The 22,124-nt window shown below is 49.0% G+C and overlaps 1 protein-coding gene and 8 non-coding genes across 9 annotated transcripts; all 9 read left to right on the top strand.

Annotated features, from left to right (window-relative positions):
• The first annotated feature begins 12,330 nt into the window (after positions 1 to 12,330).
• TRNAK-UUU (transfer RNA lysine (anticodon UUU)) lies at positions 12,331 to 12,403 on the top strand. The gene has a single exon. It is a non-coding gene; the product is annotated as a tRNA-Lys (tRNA).
• Positions 12,404 to 13,794: 1,391 nt separating this feature from the next.
• On the top strand, positions 13,795 to 13,867 carry TRNAK-UUU (transfer RNA lysine (anticodon UUU)). The gene has a single exon. It is a non-coding gene; the product is annotated as a tRNA-Lys (tRNA).
• A 503-nt stretch (positions 13,868 to 14,370) lies between these two features.
• On the top strand, positions 14,371 to 14,443 carry TRNAR-UCU (transfer RNA arginine (anticodon UCU)). Its single transcript has one exon. It is a non-coding gene; the product is annotated as a tRNA-Arg (tRNA).
• A 78-nt stretch (positions 14,444 to 14,521) lies between these two features.
• Positions 14,522 to 14,594, top strand: TRNAK-UUU (transfer RNA lysine (anticodon UUU)). Its single transcript has one exon. It is a non-coding gene; the product is annotated as a tRNA-Lys (tRNA).
• A 76-nt stretch (positions 14,595 to 14,670) lies between these two features.
• Positions 14,671 to 14,743, top strand: TRNAK-UUU (transfer RNA lysine (anticodon UUU)). The gene has a single exon. It is a non-coding gene; the product is annotated as a tRNA-Lys (tRNA).
• Positions 14,744 to 20,379: 5,636 nt separating this feature from the next.
• On the top strand, positions 20,380 to 21,429 carry LOC149338865 (uncharacterized). The gene has a single exon (XM_089550374.1). The coding sequence runs from the start codon at positions 20,380 to 20,382 to the stop codon at positions 21,427 to 21,429; it is 1,050 nt and encodes a 349-aa protein (XP_089406500.1).
• An 81-nt stretch (positions 21,430 to 21,510) lies between these two features.
• TRNAK-UUU (transfer RNA lysine (anticodon UUU)) lies at positions 21,511 to 21,583 on the top strand. Its single transcript has one exon. It is a non-coding gene; the product is annotated as a tRNA-Lys (tRNA).
• Positions 21,584 to 21,660: 77 nt separating this feature from the next.
• Positions 21,661 to 21,733, top strand: TRNAK-UUU (transfer RNA lysine (anticodon UUU)). The gene has a single exon. It is a non-coding gene; the product is annotated as a tRNA-Lys (tRNA).
• Positions 21,734 to 21,812: 79 nt separating this feature from the next.
• TRNAK-UUU (transfer RNA lysine (anticodon UUU)) lies at positions 21,813 to 21,885 on the top strand. Its single transcript has one exon. It is a non-coding gene; the product is annotated as a tRNA-Lys (tRNA).
• Positions 21,886 to 22,124: the final 239 nt, after the last annotated feature.

Here is a 22,124-nt window from a genome sequence, read left to right as displayed (position 1 = left end):
ACCTTAAAGGTACGTTTATCGCTTTTGACCTATTTACATCTATTTAAAGGCGAAAGTCATTTGCATTGGATCATGTGTCTTACCCATATTAAGCGACTTTGTGATATTACAAGACGTACAGATGGCGCACGAAAACTGCGTTACACGTATTATAGCCAACAAACAGCTTACTGAACCTCTGCTTGTCTGTTCCTCGGTCAGGCAGGGCTGCCCGCTGTCGCCTCTGCTCTTTGCGATCTATCTTGAGCCTTTCCTGTTATCGCTGTTACACAATGATGGGATCTGCGGTTTCACTCTTCAGTCGGCGCAAGTAAAAGTGCTTGCTTACGCTGATGATATTGCTGTTTTTTGCGCGGACCAAGAAAGCGTTGAAGAAGTTGTGAAAGTTACGGGGTACTATTGCAAAAAGACTGGGTGTGAAGTTAACTGGGATAAGTGCATTGGATTCTGGCACGGTGATTTGGAGAGCACACCTGCAGCTCTGCTCAACTGCTCGGGGCTGGAGTCTCAAAGGTTTATAGTCCAACGGGCGCGGGTAGCGGCCTCGTTCAGCGGCGTCCCGGACTAAGGACTCCACCTATATAAAGGGCCATTTTTGGCCTGCGAACTCTCCTTTTGTTCATTAAAAAGTTGTCACCGCCACCACCAGCAGTGTTTGCTAACATTCAGTGGACGACCTCCGGTGCGAAGTATTTGGGGGCACCCTTACAGCACTAAGAACAGTACAGAGTTGTGAGGTGAGATAACGCAGAGTGCAAAGAAAAAAGCGGATGGATAGAAAGGACGGGACTTTTCTGTTTTCGCGCGTGCAAGTGTGTGTAATTTATTTTTAATAGCCAGAATTTGGTATCTTTTGCAGTTCTTGCTCATCACCCGAGCAAACGTGCAGAAGCTGCATAGAATGCTGTTTTTATTTTGAGCTCGAATTGGTAGCGAACTAGTCGAGCTAATCTGTTCCTTCCGGTCAAAAGGGGTGGCCTTGGACTTTCCAATCTCTTTCTGAAACAAGTTGTCTCAAGGTTTTTGTTTCTACGTGGTCAAACCGATCCTCTGTTGCGCACGATGTTGCAGGTGGGCTTAGGCAATGTGTTACCAAAATTTGCTGTGTCCAGCTTCCCATCCACGAATCGTTCTGTAGCAGGTTTTTTACGTGAAGTCGTGGCTGCCTTTCGCACTTTGAGCGCTCATTTTTCGACAGAGTATCTGAGTGTTGTACCCAGAAAAAAATTGTACAAGGCTTTGCTAGATATATTTATACCTGCTCCCTTATACCGATCCTTTTACTGCGGAGGCCCAGGCAAAATGTGCTAAATCGAGTTAGGAAGATGCCGGTGATGTGCTCGGGAATCGGGACCAGGGTCTTCACCGCGTTAGGACGAAGCAGGCAGACTACGGAGGGGAAGCAAGGAGACCAAAGTCAGAAAATAGGGGAGGATCCTCTGGCACACTGCAGATTGCTGCTTAAATGCAGTTCAGATTCCCCAGGCATCCAGCTAGGGAATCTGATCTCTGGTTGAGCGTCCAATGGGCTGCTAGCGTCTTCTTAGGCTCCGCCCTCCCCACGTGACGGCGCACACCGCACAGACATACACATACACGGGCAAGGAGGAACTTGGCGTCTCTGAGTCGCGAACTGTTTGACCAGGCCCAAAGGCCGTTGCTGCTGTCTGATGAGCTTGATCGATGGGGACGCGAGCGCTGACCGCTCACACCGGTGACCTCTTCAGTTCGGTGGAAGGGACAAATCAGCCGTGTCGCCCCTCGGCTTTGTCTGCTGCCCAGGGCGCACGCTGGCACTGAGCTGGCGGCGCCGTCGCCCCCGCCGTCGTCGCCACTGGGTCTCGTCCGTCGGTCCACGGGCAGTCCAGGAGAAGCGCCGCACTCAGCCTTCCCGGCGAAGGGGATTAGACGCCTTTGTGTACGCCGACGCCGTCGCCAGTAGCTGCCCCACGCAGTGTCTCTTGTCTTCCCCGAGCAGCAGCGCTTCGGCCGAAGTGGCCTGATGGCGCCCGGCTGGCTCGCCTGTTTCCGCTGCCAGTCCCCAGGAGGGCAGTCCGGCACCAGAGCCGCATTCAGCATCGCCGGCGAAGGGGATTAGAGTCTTTGTCCACGCCAACGCCGTCGCCAGAAGCCGCCCCCAGGCCAGCTTTTCCTTGCGTCTTCGAAAAACAGCAGCGCTTTTGGCCGCATACCTGACGGCGTCTGACTGGCTCGCCGTTCTCCGCTGGCTGGGCCTCCGATCATTACACCGGTAAGACGGACCGTCAAATACTTTTTTCTTTAAACTTCGTTCTGGTACCCTTCCGGTGAAAACATGGCTAAACGATAAAGGCATTAGAGAGTAGGGAGCTTTACTACAGGGTCACCCGATCGCTTTGGGTCATAGGTCAATAGTGGGATACTACTGCGCATGCGCAGAACGCTAACAGCCCTTGGCTGTTTGGGTGAGCGGGCGACGCTAACGCTAAATCGGCGAAATAGTGTGCGCCCCAAAGCCGCTTTTCGTTGGGTCAATATAGCGGCGCTTATCGAAGTGGGCCCTCTCGCTCCATCACCGATTCGTCGTTGCCGCTACTCTGTGCCTCACGCTCACGGTAAACTAAAGGCGCGCGAGGCTTTCGCTTTGGCTGAAGTAGCCTGATCCACAAAATTTTAACGATAAAACATGCCAAATTTTCACGTTCCTTCCCTGCTTACAGAGCTGCTAGGCTTAGCGAGTACGCGTCGATTGACGTCAGAAAGCACAGGAGGTTCGAACTACTCATCTCCACAAACAGGTTTGCAATTTTGGTCCCAAAAAGGCGTCACAAAGAATTGGCATCCCGGCTTTCGAAGCAGGCTTCCGTAAAGGGTACTCGACAACAGACCACATTCACACGATCAATCAGGTGATAAAGAAATGCGAAGATTATAACCAACCCCTATATATAGCCTTCATTGATTACGAGAAAGCATTTGACTCAGTGGAAACCACAGCTGTCATGCAGGCATTGCGGAATCAGGGTGTGGAAGAGTGTTACATGAATTTATTGGAAGATATTTATAAAGATATTACAGCTACTATAGTTCTCCATAAAGACAGCAATAAAATTCCAATACGGAAAGGTGTCAGGCAGGGAGACACGATCTCGCCAATGCTATTCAACGCCTGCTTACAGGAGGTATTCCGAGGCCTAAAATGGGAACTGTTGGGGATGAGAGTTAATGGAGAATACCTCAGTAATTTGCGATTCGCTGATGACATTGACTTGTTAAACCAATCAGGACAAGAACTACAAGGCATGATCAGTGAGTTAGACAGGCAGAGCAGAATGGTGGGGCTAAACATTAACATGCAGAAAACCAAAGTAATGTTCAACAACCTAGCAAGGGAACAGCAGTTCGCAGTTGGTAGCGAGGTGCTGGAAGTATTAACAGAATATGTCTGCTTAGGGCAGGTAGTGATCGCAGATCCGGATCATGAGAGGGAAATAACTAGAAGATAGAAGAAGGTTCTCTCAGATCATGAATGGCAGTTTACCAATATCCCTAAAGAGAAAAGTATACAACAGCTGTATCTTACAGGTACTCACCTATGGGGCAGAAACGTGGAGGCTAACAAAGAGGGTTCAGTTTAAGTTTAGGACAACGCAGCGAGCTATGGAAAGAAAAATGATAGGTGTAACGTTATGAGATCGGAAGAGGGCAGAGTGGGTGAGGGAACAAACGCGGGTTAATGACAGCTTAGTTGAAATCAAGAGGAAGAAATGGGCTTGGGCAGGGCATGTAATGCGAAGGCAAGATAACCGCTGGTCCTTAAGGGTAATAGAGTGGATTCCAAGAGAAAGCAAACCTAGCAGGGGACTGCAGAAAGTTAGGTGGGCGGATGAGATTAAGAAGTTGGCGGGGATACAGTGGCCGCAACTGGCAAAGGACAGGGTTAATTGGAAAGACATGAGAGAGGCCTTTGCCCTGCAGCGGGTGTAGTCAGGCTGATGATGATGATGATGATTTTATTCGCGCGGACGTATGCAAAACTGAAAATAATTACATTTGCGATTGTTACCATTGCGGGTTCCACCCGAGATTGCGCTGTACGAGCCAAACAATTAAAAAAAATGTGAAAAGCATTTCTTGTATAGCGAGAGAGAGAGAGGGCTCTTTAATGAAAAACAGAGAATTTAGCCGGCGTTTCATAATCGCTGGCATGCTACTCTGCGTAGGGAGGAGAATTTGGGAGATAGAGACTGAAGGAGAGCAGCGTGGAAGAGGTGGAAGAAAAAAAAAGAAACGAAGATAAAATGCGGCCATGAAATGGGTTCTAAGGATGCAATGGCGAGTATTGATGTGACCTATGGAATGATGGAGTGCATAGTCCGACAAATGGGCTGACGAAGTACACTGCATGAAGAATGCATGAAGGTAACGTGCAAGTGAATTTAGAGCTTATCGAGATGTCCAATGTCTTTTAAATATGTAAAAAGAAAGTTCATTGCAAGTCTCTGTTGCCTGGAGCAGGCTAAGGGACCTAAAACTTTGTCCATTGTTAGGGGCACTGGGCAGAGTTTCTGCATGCAATGTTCATAGTACACACGCTCGTTAGCATACGCAGGGCACTCAAGCAGGATATGTTCCACAGTTTCTATCGAGGCACAGTTGTCACAATGCGGACTGTTCATTTGTCCAAAACGGTATCGCAAGCCGTTTGTATATGCAGCATTCAGACGAAGTCGGTGATAAAGTGTTTCCAGTTGTCGAGGAATTCTGGGTGAGAGTCTTGATCTAAGATGTGGGTCGACTGAGTGAAGAAATTGGTACTGATGTGTCGGCAAACTCCAAAGCCGATACGTTTCTTCGTAAGCAAAATTTTTAGCCATTTGGGACGCATCAGATTTCGTCAAAAAACTTCGAATGTATCTCTGATGTTGATGGCTCTTACGGGCCGCTTCATCTGCTTTTTCATTAGCCAGAATGCCACAGTGAGCAGGTACCCACTGAAATGTTATGCAGTGGCCTGCGGCAACAGCTAAATGATGTATATACCCGATGTCCAGGGAAACTGGCTGGTGGTTCGTTTTCTTCAGCAGGTTGGCCAGGATCTGCAGAGATGCTTTTGAATCGGTGAAGATACCCCAACGGCGGGCGGTTCGGCGCAGGATGTAAGAAACAGCTTCCTTAATGCCGTGAAGCTCAGCTGATGTAGAGGATGTCCTCCGCTGCAGCCGGTAAGAAAGGGCATGGCCTGTTGAGGGCACATAAAGGCCACAAGAAGAGGTTTCTTTAGTAGTTGAACCATCGGTGAAGATATGGGTGTGCTGCGTATATTCTTCGATTAAGTAGGCGAGAGTAGCTTGCAGAAGCGCTGCCTGTGGCATGCGGCTCTTTGCATTCACACCTCGAACAGACTTCTTCACCTTTAGAGGAGAGAGTGTCCATGGAGGAAAGGCCAGAGGTAGTAGTTTCTGTGGCTGATTAATAGTAGGAAGGGGCAGGAGCTGCACTGCCTGGCCAAAGCTAGAGTTGCTGTGAGTTAGGTGGACACGGTGTAGGAAGTGCTTCTTCCCTTGCAGGACATGGCGGAGATGGGTACGCATAGTTTCCTGGGCGGCAATCACCTCTAGTGGGAGACATCCTACCTCCGCTACTGTTCCTGATGCAGAGGAACCCTTTGGGAGGCCAAGACATATTCGCAGGCAGTTGTTCCGTGCGGCATTGAGAGTCTTATTGCTTGATGTAGATAATCTTTGAAGCACTGGTAGACAGTAGCGCAAGATTCCTTCAACGTAGGCTTTTTCAAGCAGAAGCATAGATCGGCAGTTGCTACCCCACCTTTTTCCCGCCATGAACCTGAACACTTGCGATGCTAGCGCCAAAGCGAGCGCAGAACTTACGCACAAAATGAAGCAAGGCACGCTCACGGGGGCAAGCGGCTGTTAGCGGCGGCAACTTCCTGTGTGGATAGTATTGCATCGGAGTCAACATTTCCGCATAACAAAAAGCATTTGCATCATTTTTCGTATTTCCTAAGTAGAAATTGCTACTGCAACAGTTTGTGTGTCGTTTTATTTGCGCAATGAAAAATACAGCATATATATTAACTTATTTGTTCCGCAAGCTTCTCTTTCCCGCCGTCATGGCGCTGCCTTCAAGCAACGCAAAGCGACCATCCGCGACCCTATCTATGGACAGAAAATGTGAACCCGTTCCCCTAACGCTAAGCGCATGCGGATAGGTTTACCCCATTTGCCCCGACCCTATTCGAAAACTCTCTATGCCGTGCACCATCGACTGCATACTCTGCAAAAAACCCGAGACCATTGGAAATGTGTTTATCGACTGCTGGGACCCGGTTTTCCAATGGGATATCTTACAAAGAACTTCAAAAAAAAATTCTCTGCCTCTCCCGTAACCGAGAGTAGAGTAAGCATGAAATGTTTACGGGCCTAATGTCATCTCGGTGGACACCCGAACCGCACCGTACAGGAAGGGAGGAACGCCACCACCCGTTCAGCGCGATGCCTTGCAATTTGAACGGAAGGTTTTTTGAGGAAAGGAAATGGCGCAGTAATTCTCTGCCATCTCGGTGGACACCCGAACCGCGCCGTAATGGAAGGGAGGAACGCCACCACCCGTTCGGCGCGATGCCTTGCCCTTTGAACGCAGCACTTCTCCCCCAGATCACGTATGACAACGAAGTGTAACGTGGCATTTATGTGCTTTTTGCACGCGTTATTAGAAATCGGAAATTATAATTCCGTGCATTATCAAACCCACAGCTCCACTGATATCTTGATAAACATTGAGAAGGCACTGGCAGCAGTTATTTTTTGTCTCGTTTGGAGACCAACCGGCGCTTGCATGCCGGTCGCGTAGGAAGGCTTAGAGAGTCTCGTTAAATCTCGTTAAGTCTCGTACGGTGCCCGGATGTTCTCGTTTCAGAGCCCGGATGACTGGAATTCAGTGCCCGGATGAGTGGATTTCAGTGCCCGGATAACTGGAATTCAGTGCCCGGATGACTGGAATTCAGTGCCCGGATGAGTGGATTTCAGTGCCCGGATAACTGGAATTCAGTGCCCGGATGAGTGGATTTCAGTGCCCGGATGAGTGGATCTCGGTCTCGGCGTGACGTCACCACACTGCCGACAACGGGAGCTAAAAGCATTTCATGCTTAAAAAGAACTACCGGTTACTGCCTATGGCATCCGGTTTCTACCAGTAGAGAGTGACGAAGTTCCATACGACATGTTTATGTTACTTGGCCTCCACAGCATCTGGAAAACGAGGATGGCGGCTAGGCACGCAGACGCAAATGTGCGACCAATCTCGGAAAACATTATAGAAAGTAGTTTTTCTGAGAGATGCTCTTCGCAGTCAACCTCAGCCACCGGACTGGGGGGCAGTTATGGACGGCCAGCGATTTTTTTCCTGTGTATGTATTGTTCACCGGCAATGAAGAAAGAAAGCCCGGGTAGCTCAGGATTCTACTTCCGGCCACCGAGCGTGACGGACGTGTGTATCATGGGCTCCCAAGGAGCGGATTTAGCGGCCCAGCCGGGCCGCGGTATCAGGAGTACGATCAAACCGAACGAGGACTACCAGCTGATTTTGCCGCATTTGCCAACAGGTTGGAGCGTTTTGCATACTGTTTTTTTGCATGGCGACGTCCAAGCCAGGCCATACCGTGTTGAAAACTTTCGTGACGCTCTTGAGCGTCTGTCATTGCTGCCGGAAGTGGTTGCCCTCGGGGCATATCAGATGAATCATGTTTGGGCCGTGACATTCTGCAATGAAGAAGGAAAAAACAAAATGCTACAGGCGGAGGCGTTCAACGTCAAGGACCACCGGTGTGTGGTCATTGACCCATGCAACCAGGGCGTCAGGCTGAAGCTGTTCTGGCTGCTACACGGCGTGAAAGATGACGACGTGAAGGCAGCTCTGGCGGCTTTTGGAAAAGTGACCGACATAACTCGGGACAAGTGGAGAGTCAAAGGCTGCGTCGACAAGTCGTCTACTACGCGCTCAGTGACATTGAAGCTGAAGGTGGGCGTTACCATCGAGGACTTACCGCACCAGCTGCGTGTTGGAGAGGACGTCGCACTCGTCCACGTTCCTGGCAGAGCTCCGCTCTGCCTCCGGTGCCGCGGCACCGGACACATACGTCGGGAGTGCCGTGTGCCACGTTGCGGGCTCTGTCGTCGCTTCGGCCACGACGACGCCCAGTGTGTGCGAACATATGCTACCGTAGCTGGTCCTGGTCGTAGGGATACTACTGAGGAGCATATTATTGACGAAGTCGACGCAGTAGAGGCGACCCGTGAGAGTCGGGAAGACGCAGTACCGAAAAGCATAGCCTCAGAAAAAGCAACGCTTCCCACGGAACATGAGGCTGCCAACTCAGAAGAACCGCCTGTGCCTGACACCAGAACTGAGGCGGACGCGGGAAAAGCAGATGATGCTGCGGTAGGTGCAGCTGAGACGGTTTTGGAATCGACCGACGAGAAGGACGTTGACACGGAGATGCCCGCGGCGTCAACTTTGCCAGCGAAGAGGACGCACGACGAAGCTGATGACAAGGCGACGAGCTACGACGGGACGGACCATGAGGAACCTCTTCCCAAAGCGCCTCCTGTTCGACGTGCGGCCTACAAGCCCAAGCCGAACATCCCTCCTGATCGTAGGACTTCGACGGGTGTCCCTCCGCCTTAGCGGAGGTGCCTTGCAGGGTCTTCGTGTTGGTAACCCGGTCTTCGATCGGGTTCAGTGCTGACACCGCCGTACTTTGCAAGCTGGAAGGATTCTTGATGAGGTGAGCTGCAAACCGATGTCACTTTGAGAGCGGCGAATCCCAACCATTTAGATGGCGCCTCAACTAACAACTAGCTTGCATATTGCCACACTGAACGTGAGAGGTCTTTCTGCGCGAAGAAGGCAAAATCAGCTTAAACGTCTCTTGTTCGAAAACGAAATCGATCTGTTGGCTGTTCAAGAGACAAAAATTGAAAGCGAAGAGTTGACAGGTGCGATGGCAGAAATTTACCGTGCACAGTTCAGTGTTTGCGTGTGCCATGCAAAAGGAAAGTCGGGAGGGTGTCTGATTTTAACTCGAAACGGCAAAGTTGCTGTGGAAACTGTATTTTCCTGTGAAAGTGGCCGGATTGTAGCATGCGATTTTTACTTTTCTGGTGTAGAATGGAGAGCTGTGTGTGTATATGCACCTAATAGAATTCCCGAACGAGATGCCTTTTTTCGCCGTGTTCAACCTTTCCTGCTGACAGAAAAGCGTGTACTATTGCTTGGAGATTTCAACTGCGTGTGTAGACCTGAAGATAGAACAAGCAACAAAACCCTGCAGGACACGGGTGCCGGGCTACTGTCTGAGATGATTAATGAAGCAGAATTGGAAGATATTGGCATTATAATGCAAGGTTCAGAACAAGCACAGTACACGCATTTCCAAGGCGTTAGTCACGCAAGGCTGGACAGAATTTATGTTCCTTCTGAAGTTGTGCCCTTGTGTTCCCAGTACCAGACTGTGCACGTCAGCTTCAGTGATCATTCTCTAGTCGTCATCACACTTGGGGAGAGGAAAAGGACTGTCAAGTTTAGTTGGGAATTATGGAAATTTAATGACTCATTGTTGGAGGATGACGAGTTTAGCAAGAAACTAAAAGACTCAGTCAAAAGCTTGTTAGAAAAAGAGACAGACTTTATACAAACATGGGAACAATTTAAATGCGACGTGAAAGTGGCCGCTATAGAAAGAGCATGTGTTTTAAAGCGTAAAGAAAAACATCAAGAAAAGGAACTTCGTACCGAGCTTGTTTTCATGCTCAGCATGGAAGGCGTCAAGCCGGGGTTGTACAGACAAGAAATAAAAGAGACCAAAACTAAGCTTGAACTAATAGATGAAACGAAATATCGAGGTGCTGTGATAAGGGCACGCAGCGAAAGATTTTGGCTTGGGGAGACGCCCACAAAAAGGGCGCTCAGCGACGAAAAACAGTATGCAGTTTCGAAAGAGATAAAGGAAATTTGTTATCGCAATGACGTAACTTCCGAATCTGAGGTGATTGAAAGGGCGTTTCTGGAATATTACCAAAACTTGTTCAGCCTTAAAACGCCTGATGTTGAACATCACAAAACTGCATTCCTGTCGCTAATGCCAAGAGTCGAGGAGGACCTGGCGCAGGTACTTGAGGAGCCCATAACGGCAGCAGAAATCGAAGCTGCAATACAGCAGCTGAGCTTGAACAAGTCGCCCGGGCCGGACGGCCTCGGTGCCGCACTTTACAAGGCTTTGAAAACAGAAATGGCAATAGCATTACAGCGCGTAAAAAGCGAGTGTTACGAAAGAAAGTTAACTCCGCCGTCTTTTCGAACTTCCCACGTGGTGTTGATCCCAAAATCGGACGACCCGAGTAGGTTGCAGTCAGTTGAGTGTTACCGCCCAATAAGCTTAACTAACGTAGACTACAAAATTTATATGAAAGTGCTAGCCGGACGACTCCAAACAGTAATTAAAACCCTTGTTGGCCCACACCAGACCTGCGGCATAAAAGAAAGATCCATTTTTACTAACATACACGTAGCTAGAAGTGTCCTTGAATGCTGTGATGCAACGGAGGGTCGTGTCGCCATGATGCAACTGGACCTGCATAAGGCGTTTGATAAAGTTGTGCATGAAATTTTGTTTGTGCTTTTGGAACATGTGAATGTAGGATGTATCATCACTGATGGGGTGAAAATGGTTTATGATGGCTGTACATCAAGGTTCATAATTAATAACCGCCTGAGTAATAGTATTCCTGTCTTGTCGTCAGTGAGGCAGGGTTGCCCTCTTTCTCCACTGTTTTTGCACTTTACCTGGAGCACTTTTGTTTAAAGCTGTTAACTACGCAAAACATTCGAGGTTACGCCTTTTGTCATAATGAAGTGAAGGTATTGGCATATGCAAATGATATAGCAGTGTTCTGCAGAGACCAGGAAAGCGTGCAAGAAGTGGTGAGAGAAGCCGTAAATTTTTGTGATGCAAGTGGCTGCGCGATAAGCTGGCAGAAATGTTTTGGTTTTTGGCATGGAAAGTGGCAGGTCACGCCAGAAGTATTCTGTCGAATGAAGTGGGTAGACACGCCAGGAAAGTACCTCGGCGTGCCGCCAACCAACTACAGAGAAAGCAAAGAATATTGGGCCCATGAAACCGAACGAGTCAAAGCTCAGACAAGCAAATGGGGCGGTCACAACTTTTCCATGTTCGCAAGAGCTGCGGTGTGCAACATGTTTTTAGTAGCGAGGATTTTTTACGTTCTGCAAGCGTTAACTTTGCCAAGGACTTCAGTGCAAAGGTTGCACAGAGTGTTTGCAACATTTATTTGGGCGTCAACATGGGAACGTACCAGCCGATGCAATCTGTTCCACAAGGTGCGGAACGGGGGGCTAGGGTTGTCAAATTTATTTCTGAGACAGATAGTCACTAGATTCTTTTTCTTGCGTCAAGATAATGATTTTCTGCGAACTGTTATACAAGTGCGATTGTCAGAATCACTGCCTGATTATGTTGTGTCATCTATGTCAACAGGGCGGAGTGGGTTAAGTGCTTTTTTGCAAGAAGTTGTTGCAGCAGTCCGTATTCTTCGGTCAAAATTTTCCGATGAGTATCTAACCATTGTAACAAGGAAAAAGATGTACAAGGACCTGCTTGATGTGTTTCTGCCAGTGCCTGTTTATCGCAGTGCTTATCTTCTGGGTCCCGAAAGGGATGTGCTAAAAAGAGTCAAAAGAATGCCGGTGAAGCCTTCAGTGCGTTCTTTCTTTTTTCAATTGCATACTGGAACCCTCCCAGTGAAGCCATGGTTGCAAAGCAAAGGCCTTTTTTTACCTTGGTCAGTAGAGTGTCTTATTTGCAAGAAAGTGGAAACTATAGAACATATCTTTCTCGACTGTCATGACGCTGTTTTTCTTTGGGATGTGTTGAAGCGCACACTGAAAAAAGATTTCCCCCTGACTCCTTTTGGAATACGCTTCCTACCATGTGCAGAGCCAGGTGAAGTGCCTTGCGACCTGCTAATGTTGCTCTGCATGCACAGCCTATGGCGTACGCGAATGGATGTCAGGCATGAACATGTTGTTGTGAATCCGGCTCATCAGTATTTCATTGAGAGCATCATGTATACTCAGGAAGTTTTCGGAGAGCAAGCTCCTCAGCCTGAGTGGCTGCCTGTCCTCGACCAACTAAAATCATTTAACCCATTTTATCATCGTGCACTAGCTAGAAACTGACTTGTGCTTTTATTGTCATGTCATTGTATTTTTGTTTTGTTTGCCCGGCCAAGTCGGTAAAAAAGAAAAAAAAAAGCCCGGGTAGCTCAGTCGGTAGAGCATTAGGCTTTTAACCCAACGGTCCAGGATTCGAGCCCCTGCTCGGGCGCGTCTTTTTTTTCCTTTTCCAACGGTAGCCAACGATGGCGTCCAGACAGGCGATTCACTCTCTCCCGTAACAGCTGCCCGGGTAGCTCAGTCGCGGTAAATTGGTCTAAGTGCCTGGGTTTCTGGCACGGGGATTGGCCGGCGACACCAGCCACTTTTGGCAACATGACCTTTGTTAGAACTCCAGTCAAATACTTCGGAGTGCCCCTCGACTGTTACAAGGATAATGATTCGTACTGGAGGAGAGAAGTGGATAATCTTCGAGATAGAGCAAATAAGTGGAATGGGTGGAATTGGTCGATGTTTGCGAAAGCCACAATTTTTAACATATTTTTAGTTAGCAAAATCTGGTACACCCTCCAGGTCTTGCATTGCTCAAGGGTAAACATCCAAAAATTTCATCGCGTGTTCGCCGTTTTCATTTGGGCATCATCTTCGGAAAGAACAAGCCGCACTAATCTGTTTTTGCGACTTCAGAATGGAGGACTTGGTTTGGCGCATTTGTTTTTGAGACAAGTGGTCAATCGCTTCTTCTTATTCAGGGATGTGAATCATCCTTTCTTACGTACTATCTGTGAACTTCGCTTGGGGATGCAACTGCCTAATATGGTTGTGCCCGTCGGGAGTTTGCCTGGCTTTCTGCGTGAAGTCATGATTTCGTGCAGGTTTCTGTCAACACGTTTCTCACTTGCATATCTGAGCGAAGTCAATGGGAAAAAGCTCTATAAAGATCTCTGCGATGTGGTTCTGCCCGTACCGTTATATCGGTCTCTTTACAGAGCAGGCTTTGGGAAGAACGTTTTAAGGCGCGTGAAAGCAATGTCAATCTCAGCTGGTGCAAAGTCTTTCTTTTTTAAACTTCATACGGGAACTCTCACTGCAAAAACCGTGGATGGTCGAAAGGGTTTTTTTTTTTTGTTCCATGGGGTACGCACTGTATAATATGTAGAAAAGAAGAAACCATTCAGTATGTGTTCCTGCAGTGTTGGGATGCTGTGTTCCTCTGGGATGTGCTTCAGCGTTCCATCAAAAAAGATTTTCCGCTCGATGCCTTGGAATTCGTTACTTACCAGTAGAAAACGATGACGGAACCCCATTGGACTTGATTATGTTAAAGGGCCTGCATAGTATTTGGAAATGCAGAATGGCGGTTCGACATGCTGATCCTGATGTAAGACCCGCACGACTCCATTTTAGAGAAACTATCAGAAACTTTTTTGAGGAGCAAAAGTTGCAGGAATGTGTCCCAGAATGGCTGTCACGTTTGGAACCGTTATTGTCGATGAAGGACTTTTAAGTACGTCCGCACAAAGTGTGCGGTCGTTTTTAACTTAGTTGGTGATTGCGGTGATTGTTTTCTATGTATGTGTGAATACCGGAAATAAAAAAAAAGCCCGGGTAGCTCAGTCGGTAGAGCGTTAGGCTTTTAACCTAACGATCCAGGGTTTGAGCACCTGCTCGGGCGCGTGTCTATTTTTTTCCTTTCCCAACGGTAGCCAACAATGGCGTCCAGACAGGCGATTCACTCTTTCCCGAAACAGCTGCCCGGGTAGCTCATGACGCTGTTTTTCTTTGGGATGTGTTGAAGCGCACACTGAAAAAAGATTTCCCCCTGACTCCTTTTGGAATACGCTTCCTACCATGTGCAGAGCCAGGTGAAGTGCCTTGAGACCTGCTAATGTTGCTCTGCATGCACAGCCTATGGCGTACGCGAATGGATGTCAGGCATGAGCATGTTGTTGTGAATCCGGCTCATCAGTATTTCATTGAGAGCATCATGTATACTCAGGAAGTTTTCGGACAGCAAGCTCCTCAGCCTGAGTGGCTGCCTGTCCTCGACCAACTAAAATCATTTAACCCATTTTATCATCGTGCACTAGCTAGAAACTGACCTGTGCTTTTATTGTCATGTCATTGTATTTTTGTTTTGTTTGCCCGGCCAAGTCGGTAATAAAGAAAAAAAAAGCTGCCCGGGTAGCTCAGTCGGTAGAGCGTTAGGCTTCTAACCTAACGGTCCAGGTTTCGAGCCCCTGCTCGGGCGCGTGTCTATTTTTTTCCTTTTCCGATGGTAGCCAACGATGGCGTCCAGACGGGCGATTCACTCTCACCCGAAACAACTGCCCGGGTAGCACATTCGGTAGAGCGTTAGGCTTTTAACCTAACGGTCCAGGGTTCGAGCCCCTGCTCGGGCGCGTGTCCTTTTTTTCCTTTTCCGATGGTAGCCAACGATGGCGTCCAGACGGGCATTCACTCTCACCCGAAACAACTGCCCGGGTAGCTCAGTCGGTAGAGCGTTAGGCTTTTAACCTAACGGTCCAGGGTTCGAGCCCCTGCTCGGGCGCGTGTCGTTTTTTTCCTTTTGCTATGGTAGCCAACGATGGCGTCCAGACAGGCGATTCACTCTCACCCGAAACAGCTGCCCGGGTAGCTCAGTCGGATTCCATTTCCGGACGCCGAGGCGAACGGACGTGTGTGTCATGGGCTCCGTAGGAGCGGCTTCAGCGGCCCAGCAGGGCCGCGGTAACAGGATTTCTGGCTCTGATGACCGGGATTATCAAGTGCTTTTGCCTCAGCTACCTACAGGGCGAGTTGTTTTAAACACTTTTTTTGCATGCCGATGTGCGTGAAAGGCCATATCGTGTGGAAGACTTCCGTGACACACGGGCTAGCCTAGGCCTGCTGTCTGAAGTTATCGCCCTGGGGGCGTATCAGATGAGTCATGTATGGGCTGCAACCTTCAAAGACGGAGACGGCGTGCAAAAGCTTTTGGCTTTGAAGGAATTGATTGTGAAGGAAAGGCGGTGCGTTGTGATAGACCCTAACAACCAAGCCTTGCGTATCAAGCTTCACTGGATGCTTCACAACGTACAGCTGCAACGGAAAAAGAATGGCACAAGTGAATCATGACCGGAACGAAAAAATCGCGACACGCGGCGCTATTGTTGCCGAGTACGCCGAGAGCGAGAGTGCCAGGAACATTCCATTTCCTAAAGCGGGGGTGGCCGGCAGAAAGCAGCCCACCTAGACATTCGCCCATCAGAGATGCAACATCTTAAACTAACGCCTGTAGATGTCTTATCAGCCAAATCATGTGCTAAGGCGACTAAGCACATAATCTGTTTTTTTTTCTTTTGCGCTAGCGTGGCGATCGACGTTATCTTTATCACCGTTTTCCTTTAAAAATGTGCTGGGGATGCACTGTCAAAAGTAACGTGTGGCAGTGCCTGCTTTCGGATGGGCTGCTTTCTGTCGGCTACCCCTACTTTGGAAAGTGGAATGTGCCAGGCACTCTCGCTATCTGCGCATACGGCTACAATAGCGCCGCGTCTCGCAATTTTTCCGCTCCGGTGATGAGTAACTTGTACTGATCTTTTTCCGTTGCAGCTGTACTGGATGACGACATACGTGTGGCGCTCTTGCCGTACGGAAGAGTGACGGACGTCTCCCGGGAACGGTGGCGTGCTCAAGGTGTGCAAGACAATGAGTCCTCGACGCACTTGGTGGCCTTAAATTTGAAGACGGGCGTGACGGTGGACGACTTGCCACATCAGATCCGTGTTGCAGGTGAACTGACGCTTGTGGTGGTGCCCGGCAGGGCCCCGCTATGCTTGCGCTGTCGCAATACCGGCCACATTCGACGTGACTGCCGCGTGCCACGCTGCGCACTATGCCACCGATACGGCCACGGAGAAGAGCAGTGCGAGAAGACGTATGCCTCTGTCACGCAGAAAGCTACGAGGGAATTAGACGTCAACGACCTGTTGATGGATGAAGCCGAAGTTGAGGAATCTTTGAAAAGAGCAGAGGAGAACAGTGGCGAGGACGCGAAGACTCCAGAACAGAAGTCCGGAGATGACCACAAGGCTAAGGCCAGTGATTCTGCGTCTCCCACTACTTCTAAACCGGAACACGCTACGTCGAACGCGTTTACGGGTGCAAGCTCTCTCAGCTCGCACGGCGGGAAAATTCCAACAGACGATGCTGAGGCAATGGACGCGAGCGAGTAAGGCACAAGTGTGGTGGTGAAGAGAACTCATGATGAGTTAGCTACCCAGGATGGACAACCAAACGAGCCGAATAACGATGAACCCCCGCCAAAGACGCCGGGGGTGCGACGGGCGACGCTACGCCCGAAACCGAACATCCCGCCGGATAGAAGTTCGGCGGTGACGCCCACTTAGCGGACAAGCTTGGTGCCGTCGAAGGTGCTGGACTTCTTCTGATTCGAAATGGAAGAAACAACGGAAACTTCGAGCAACACATTCGAGGTACGGTTGAAGATTTCACTGGACTTGGTTATGCTATGTCATTTTGTGATTTTTCACCTTAGAATTGATAGAACAGTGTCAGGCATGTTTCTAATGACACCATTCGTATCTTTCTGCTTGATTTACTTGATTCAAAATGGCGAATAACTTAAATTCTTCATTCGCATAGCGACAAATAATGTCAGAGGCTTGGCTGCAAGATGATGGCAATACCAGCTTAGCCGCCTTTGCATGGAAAACGAGCTAGATCTAATTGCGGTACAAGAAACAAAGGTGGAAGAACAAGAGCAGACTGATCGTATGGTGTCACCATTCACAACGTGTTATAATGTCTGTGTATGCCATGCCGTAGCAAGATCTGCCGGCTGTGCTGTATTGATACGCAATAGTGTGGGGATTATTGAGGAAATGATTACTGTGTCTGAAAATGGTCGCCTCATCGTCTTGGACTTTTCGTTGACGGGGGAAAAGTGGTGTCTGGTTTGTCTATGCCCCCAACAATGTCAATGAGAGATGTGTTTTCTTTGAACAACTTAATCAGTATCTGCCTTGTGGAAGAAATGTTATTCTGCTGGGAGACTTTAATTGTGTTTGCTTTTCGGAGGATAGATCGAAAGTGGCATACGTACATGATCGAAGCGCCGACTTACTTAGGTCCTTGGTGGATGACTATAACTTGGAGGATGTAGGTCACACTATAACAAGCGGCGGGCGGCCACAATTCACTCACGCCCAGCAGGGTAGTCAAGCAAGGCTTGACAGAGTTTACGTGTCCTTAGCTCTAATCCCCCACTGCAATAGCTACAATGTTATACCTGTTTCATTCTCTGATCACAGCCTCGTAAGTTTCGTCATTGGCAATAAGCAAAAGCAGCCACGATTTAACTGGCACCTGTGGAAGTTGAACGCTAAATTGCTCAATGATGAACCCTTTGTTAAAGGAGGTGAAGGAAAATTAGGGCGGCTAGTGAATGATGAGCCCGAAAATTACTCGGCTGCCTGGGAACAATTTAAAAATGAAGTAAAAATGGCAGCGATTGAAAGAGCAAGCATCAAGCGTCGAAATGAGATGAAGAATGAGAAAGCTCTGCAGCGCAAGCTAGAATACTTGTTAAACGCTGTGCGTTTGGAGCCTGAAAAAGTGGTACACGAAATAAGAATAACCAAAAGTGAACTTGAGGTGATAGACAATGAAAGATATAAGCCAGCTATGATTCGTGCACGAGGCGAACGATTATGGCTTGAGGAAGCACCGAATAAACGCACTCTTACTGACGAGAAAAGGTATGCATCAAAAAATGAAATCAAACAGATCCGCTATAAGAACGAGGTGACGGGTGAGCAGAAAAAGATATAGCAGGCGTTCGTGCAATATTATCGCGAGTTGTTTAGCAACGTTACTCGTGTCAGCGACACTTTCATCACGGAATTCATGACTGGTATGCCAAAGATAGCAGATGACGTCAGACACAGTTTTGAGGAAGAGATAAGTGTCCGCGAAATCGAGGCCGCTATCGGCGAACTGCCGGCAGGAAAGTCCCCTGGACCAGATGGCTTAGGAGCCACATTTTACAAAGCGTTCGCTCATCAACTAGCGTATGTGTTGCATCGTGTTATCAATGAGGCGTATAAAACAAGGCGGGTGCCACCGTCCTTCAGAGCTGCTCATATCGTCTTGATTCCTAAGATGGATGATCGTGACAAGCTGCTGTCAGTAGGCTCATACAGGCCTATCAGCCTTACGAACACTGTAAGGGATCGGTAGTGCGTGCGGGGTCATTACTACCGCTAATTCGTTCTCAGTACCCCGCCGCTGCCGTCTTCAATGGACCCCCCCCCCCCCCCCCCCTCCCCTCGACGGGACGGGACGGGACGGTGGGGTGCGCTCGAAGGGAAGAATGACATTTCTTGGAAAGATGCGCGCGCGCGCGCGCGCGCAGGCGCCGGGCCGCTCGGGCGTCCATCGCCCTTTGGGGCTGCTTCGCGTCGGCTGGGCAGGGGAGCGGTGAAAGTTATGTGGCTGAAGGGCCGCCACACGTCGACCCCCCCTTGTCTTAATCCCCTCGTCTTAGCGGACACCAGATATGCACACAAGCTCGCGACGAACGTCTCGTTCGAAAAGTATGCAGGATTCCTGAGAGGATTAAGCACTGCCGGAAGGAACGGCGTCAGGGCGCCGTGACGAGGGGGCAAAAGAGATGAGGAATAGCCGGCGACAGCGCGTCTAGCCGCGAGCAGCGAAGGCCCGAGTTGGGTGACGCTACGGACACCGGAGAGGCGCCGACTAAACAGCCTCGGGAAGGCTAAGTCGCCTTGGAATGCAGGTCCGAGCTTGCAGTGGCAGTTACAGCGGTAACTACCCGTTTAAGCCCGATAATCCCTTAATCCGGGACGACGCCAAAGTCGAAGGTCATTGGGGAAACCGCCGTCACGTGCTCGCACGAGTGTGTTTTGTGTTTGTGTTTACTTTTATTTTGGAGGGAGAATGTTCTACCCCGCACATGCTGGCATTGGCTGGCACGACTGTGCGTTTGTTTGTTTTTATTTTTTTTTGCAAAGGAGAGGGTGTTTTGCCCTACGGAGGCTAGAGGGCTGGCCATGCTCTCGATGAGCCAATCGTATGAAGAGTGTAGCATGATTGGTGGCTACCAAATGTGGGCCGGGCCTTTAGGGTTTTAAAACCGGGCCCCGGAGCCGGAAAAAGGGTTCTGGGCTAAGGTCAGGTGCTATGCATCTTCGGCTACGCCGAGTAGGGGCCTCCTCTAGTGTTAGCCAGTTCCACCTTTTTGTTGTTTGTCTTTTTGCCGCTTAATATGTCTCCAGTGCCTTAACTTGTATATGCTGTAAATATCTGTACATAAACTTCAAGTATTCGCCTTATCAGTTATCCCTGCATCGTAACTCATAGCAAGACCGTCTCGGGCGGGGCACCTCTGGTGCAAGGAAAGAGAAGAACCTGAACTTTACTAACACCGATTACAAAGTGTTTATGAAAGTGCTCACGAAGCGGGTGCAAGGTGTGATCAAGCACTTAGTTGGGCCGCATCAAACATGCGGCATCAAAGGTCGAACAATCTTCACGAACACTCACGTAGCCATAAATGTGTTAGAATGCTGCGACGACATGGACGGCCAAGTTGCCATGTCGCAACTCGATTTGGCGAAAGCTTTCGACGGGTGTCACACGAGGTCCTCTTCTGCATATTGAAGCATGCAAATGTAGGCAGCACAATTTTAGACGGCGCAATGATGGCCTATCGCGATTGTTGTACCCAGCTCATAATAAATGTCACTAACGGAAAGGGTTCCAGTGCAATCTTCAGTAAGACAAGGATGTCCACTGTCTCCTCTCCTGTTTGCTATATATGTCGAACCTTTTTGTTTAGCAGTAATTCATCAAACAGCAATACGAGGTTTCAGAATGCATTCTACTGAGGTAAAACTGTTGACGTATGCTGACGACATAGCCGTATTCTGTCAAGATCGCGAGAGTGTGTTGGAAGTGGTCAACCTCGCTAAGGCTTTCTGTAAGCTGACGGGCTCAGAGATAAACTGGGAAAAAAGTGTTGGTATATGGAACGGTAACTGGGACATCAAGCCAGAAAGGTTTGCTTGTACGACATGGACAGGCACACCTACGACGTATCTTGGTGTGCCATTCTTGCACTATCAGGAACCCGCAAGGTACTGGAGTGATGCAACGGAGAGAATGAAGGAGAGGACGGGAAACTGGCAGGGTCGCGGCCTTTCAATGTTTGCGCGTGCCTCTGCTTGCAATTTGTTCTTGATAGCCAAAGTTTGGTATGTGTTGCAAGTGCTATGTATGACCCGCGCAAATGTGCAAAAAATGCATCGGGTTTTTGCTGTGTTCATATGGGGCTCAACTTGGGAGAGGGTGAGTCGTACCAACCTTTTCCGCTCAGTCCGCGATGGAGGCCTGGGTCTTTCTCATTTGTTTATTAGGCAGATTGTGTCACGTTTCTTTTTTCTGCGCGACCAAAGCGACAGTTTCTTGCGCACAGTCATACAAGTTCGACTTGCGAAAGCGCTTCCTGAATTTACTGTGACTACAAGTGATACAAGATGTCACCGTGTGACTGGTTACTTCCATGAAATTGTTGTTTCCCTCCGCATGTTGCATTCAAGGTTTTCAATGGATTACCTCTGCTCTGTTACAAAAAAGCAACTGTATGCAGACTTAATTGAAAATCTACTGCCGACACCAATGTACAGGTCTGTTTACTGTGGGGGCCCAGGAAAGGACGTTTTAAAACGGGTTAAAAAAGTGCCGCTAAGACCTTCAGTCAAATCCTTTTTCTTTAAGCTGCACACGAACACACTACCCGTAAAAGCATGGCTAGATCAGAAAGGGATATTTGTACCCCGGACAAGTAACTGCATACTCTGCAAAAAACCAGAAACTATTGAACACGTATTTATTGACTGTTGGGACCCTATATTCCATAGGGACATACTGCAGCGAACTCTAAAGAAACAACTTCCAATAACGCCATACGGGATCCGGTTTCTCCCAGTCAAGTGTGATGAAGGCATTCCCTTTGATATGTTCATGCTACTGGGCCTCCACGGTCTGTGGCAAACCAGAATGGCAGTCCGCCATGCAGATGTTAATGTTCGGTGTGTACGCAAAAATTTTATTCAGCATATGGTCTACATGCGAGAAGTCTATCAGACGTTACCCGAACCCCCTGAGTGGATTAATGTATTTGATGGAATGGTGGGTCTGAAGAACTTTTGACTGTATTCCGCCAACCGAAGTCAGGCTGGGGTGTTTTGTCTGTATATTGAGTGTCATGATACCGGTAATAAAGAAAAAAAAACCCGGGTAGCTCAGTCGGTAGAGCGTTAGGCTTTTAACCTAATGGTCCAGGGTTCGAGCTCCTGCTCGGGCGCGTGTCCTTTTTTTCCTTTTGCTATGGTAGCCAACGATGGCGTCCAGACAGGCGATTCACTCTCACCCGAAACAGCTGTCCGGGTAGCTCAGTCGGTAGAGCGTTAGGCTTTTAACCTAACGGTCCCGTGTTCGAGCTCCTGCTCGGGCGCGTGTCCTTTTTTTTTCCTTTTCTGATGGTAGCCAACGATGGCGTCCAGACAGGCGATTCACTCTCTCTCGAAACAGCTGTCCGGGTAGCTCAGTCGGTAGAGCGTTAGGCTTTTAACCTAACGGTCCAGGATTCGAGCCCCTGCTCGGGCGCGTGTCCTTTTTTCCTTTTGCGATGGTAGCCAACCATGGCTTCCAGACAGGCGATTCACTCTCAACCGAAACAGCTGCCCGGGTAGCTCAGTGGATTCTACTTCCGGACGCAGAAGTGAACGGACGTGTCTCGATGGGCTCCGTCGGAGCGGGTTCAGCGGCCCGGTAGGGCCGCGGTAACAGGATTTTGGACACTGCTGACCAGGATTATCAAGTGGTACTGCCGCAACTGCCATCGG

The sequence above is a fragment of the Amblyomma mixtum genome, chromosome 6, assembly GCF_055824585.1.
Source record: "Amblyomma mixtum isolate Tamu chromosome 6, ASM5582458v1, whole genome shotgun sequence".
Taxonomy (NCBI): domain Eukaryota; kingdom Metazoa; phylum Arthropoda; class Arachnida; order Ixodida; family Ixodidae; genus Amblyomma; species Amblyomma mixtum.
Note: the sequence above shows the minus strand (reverse complement) of the source record. Positions and strands in the feature narration are given on the sequence as shown.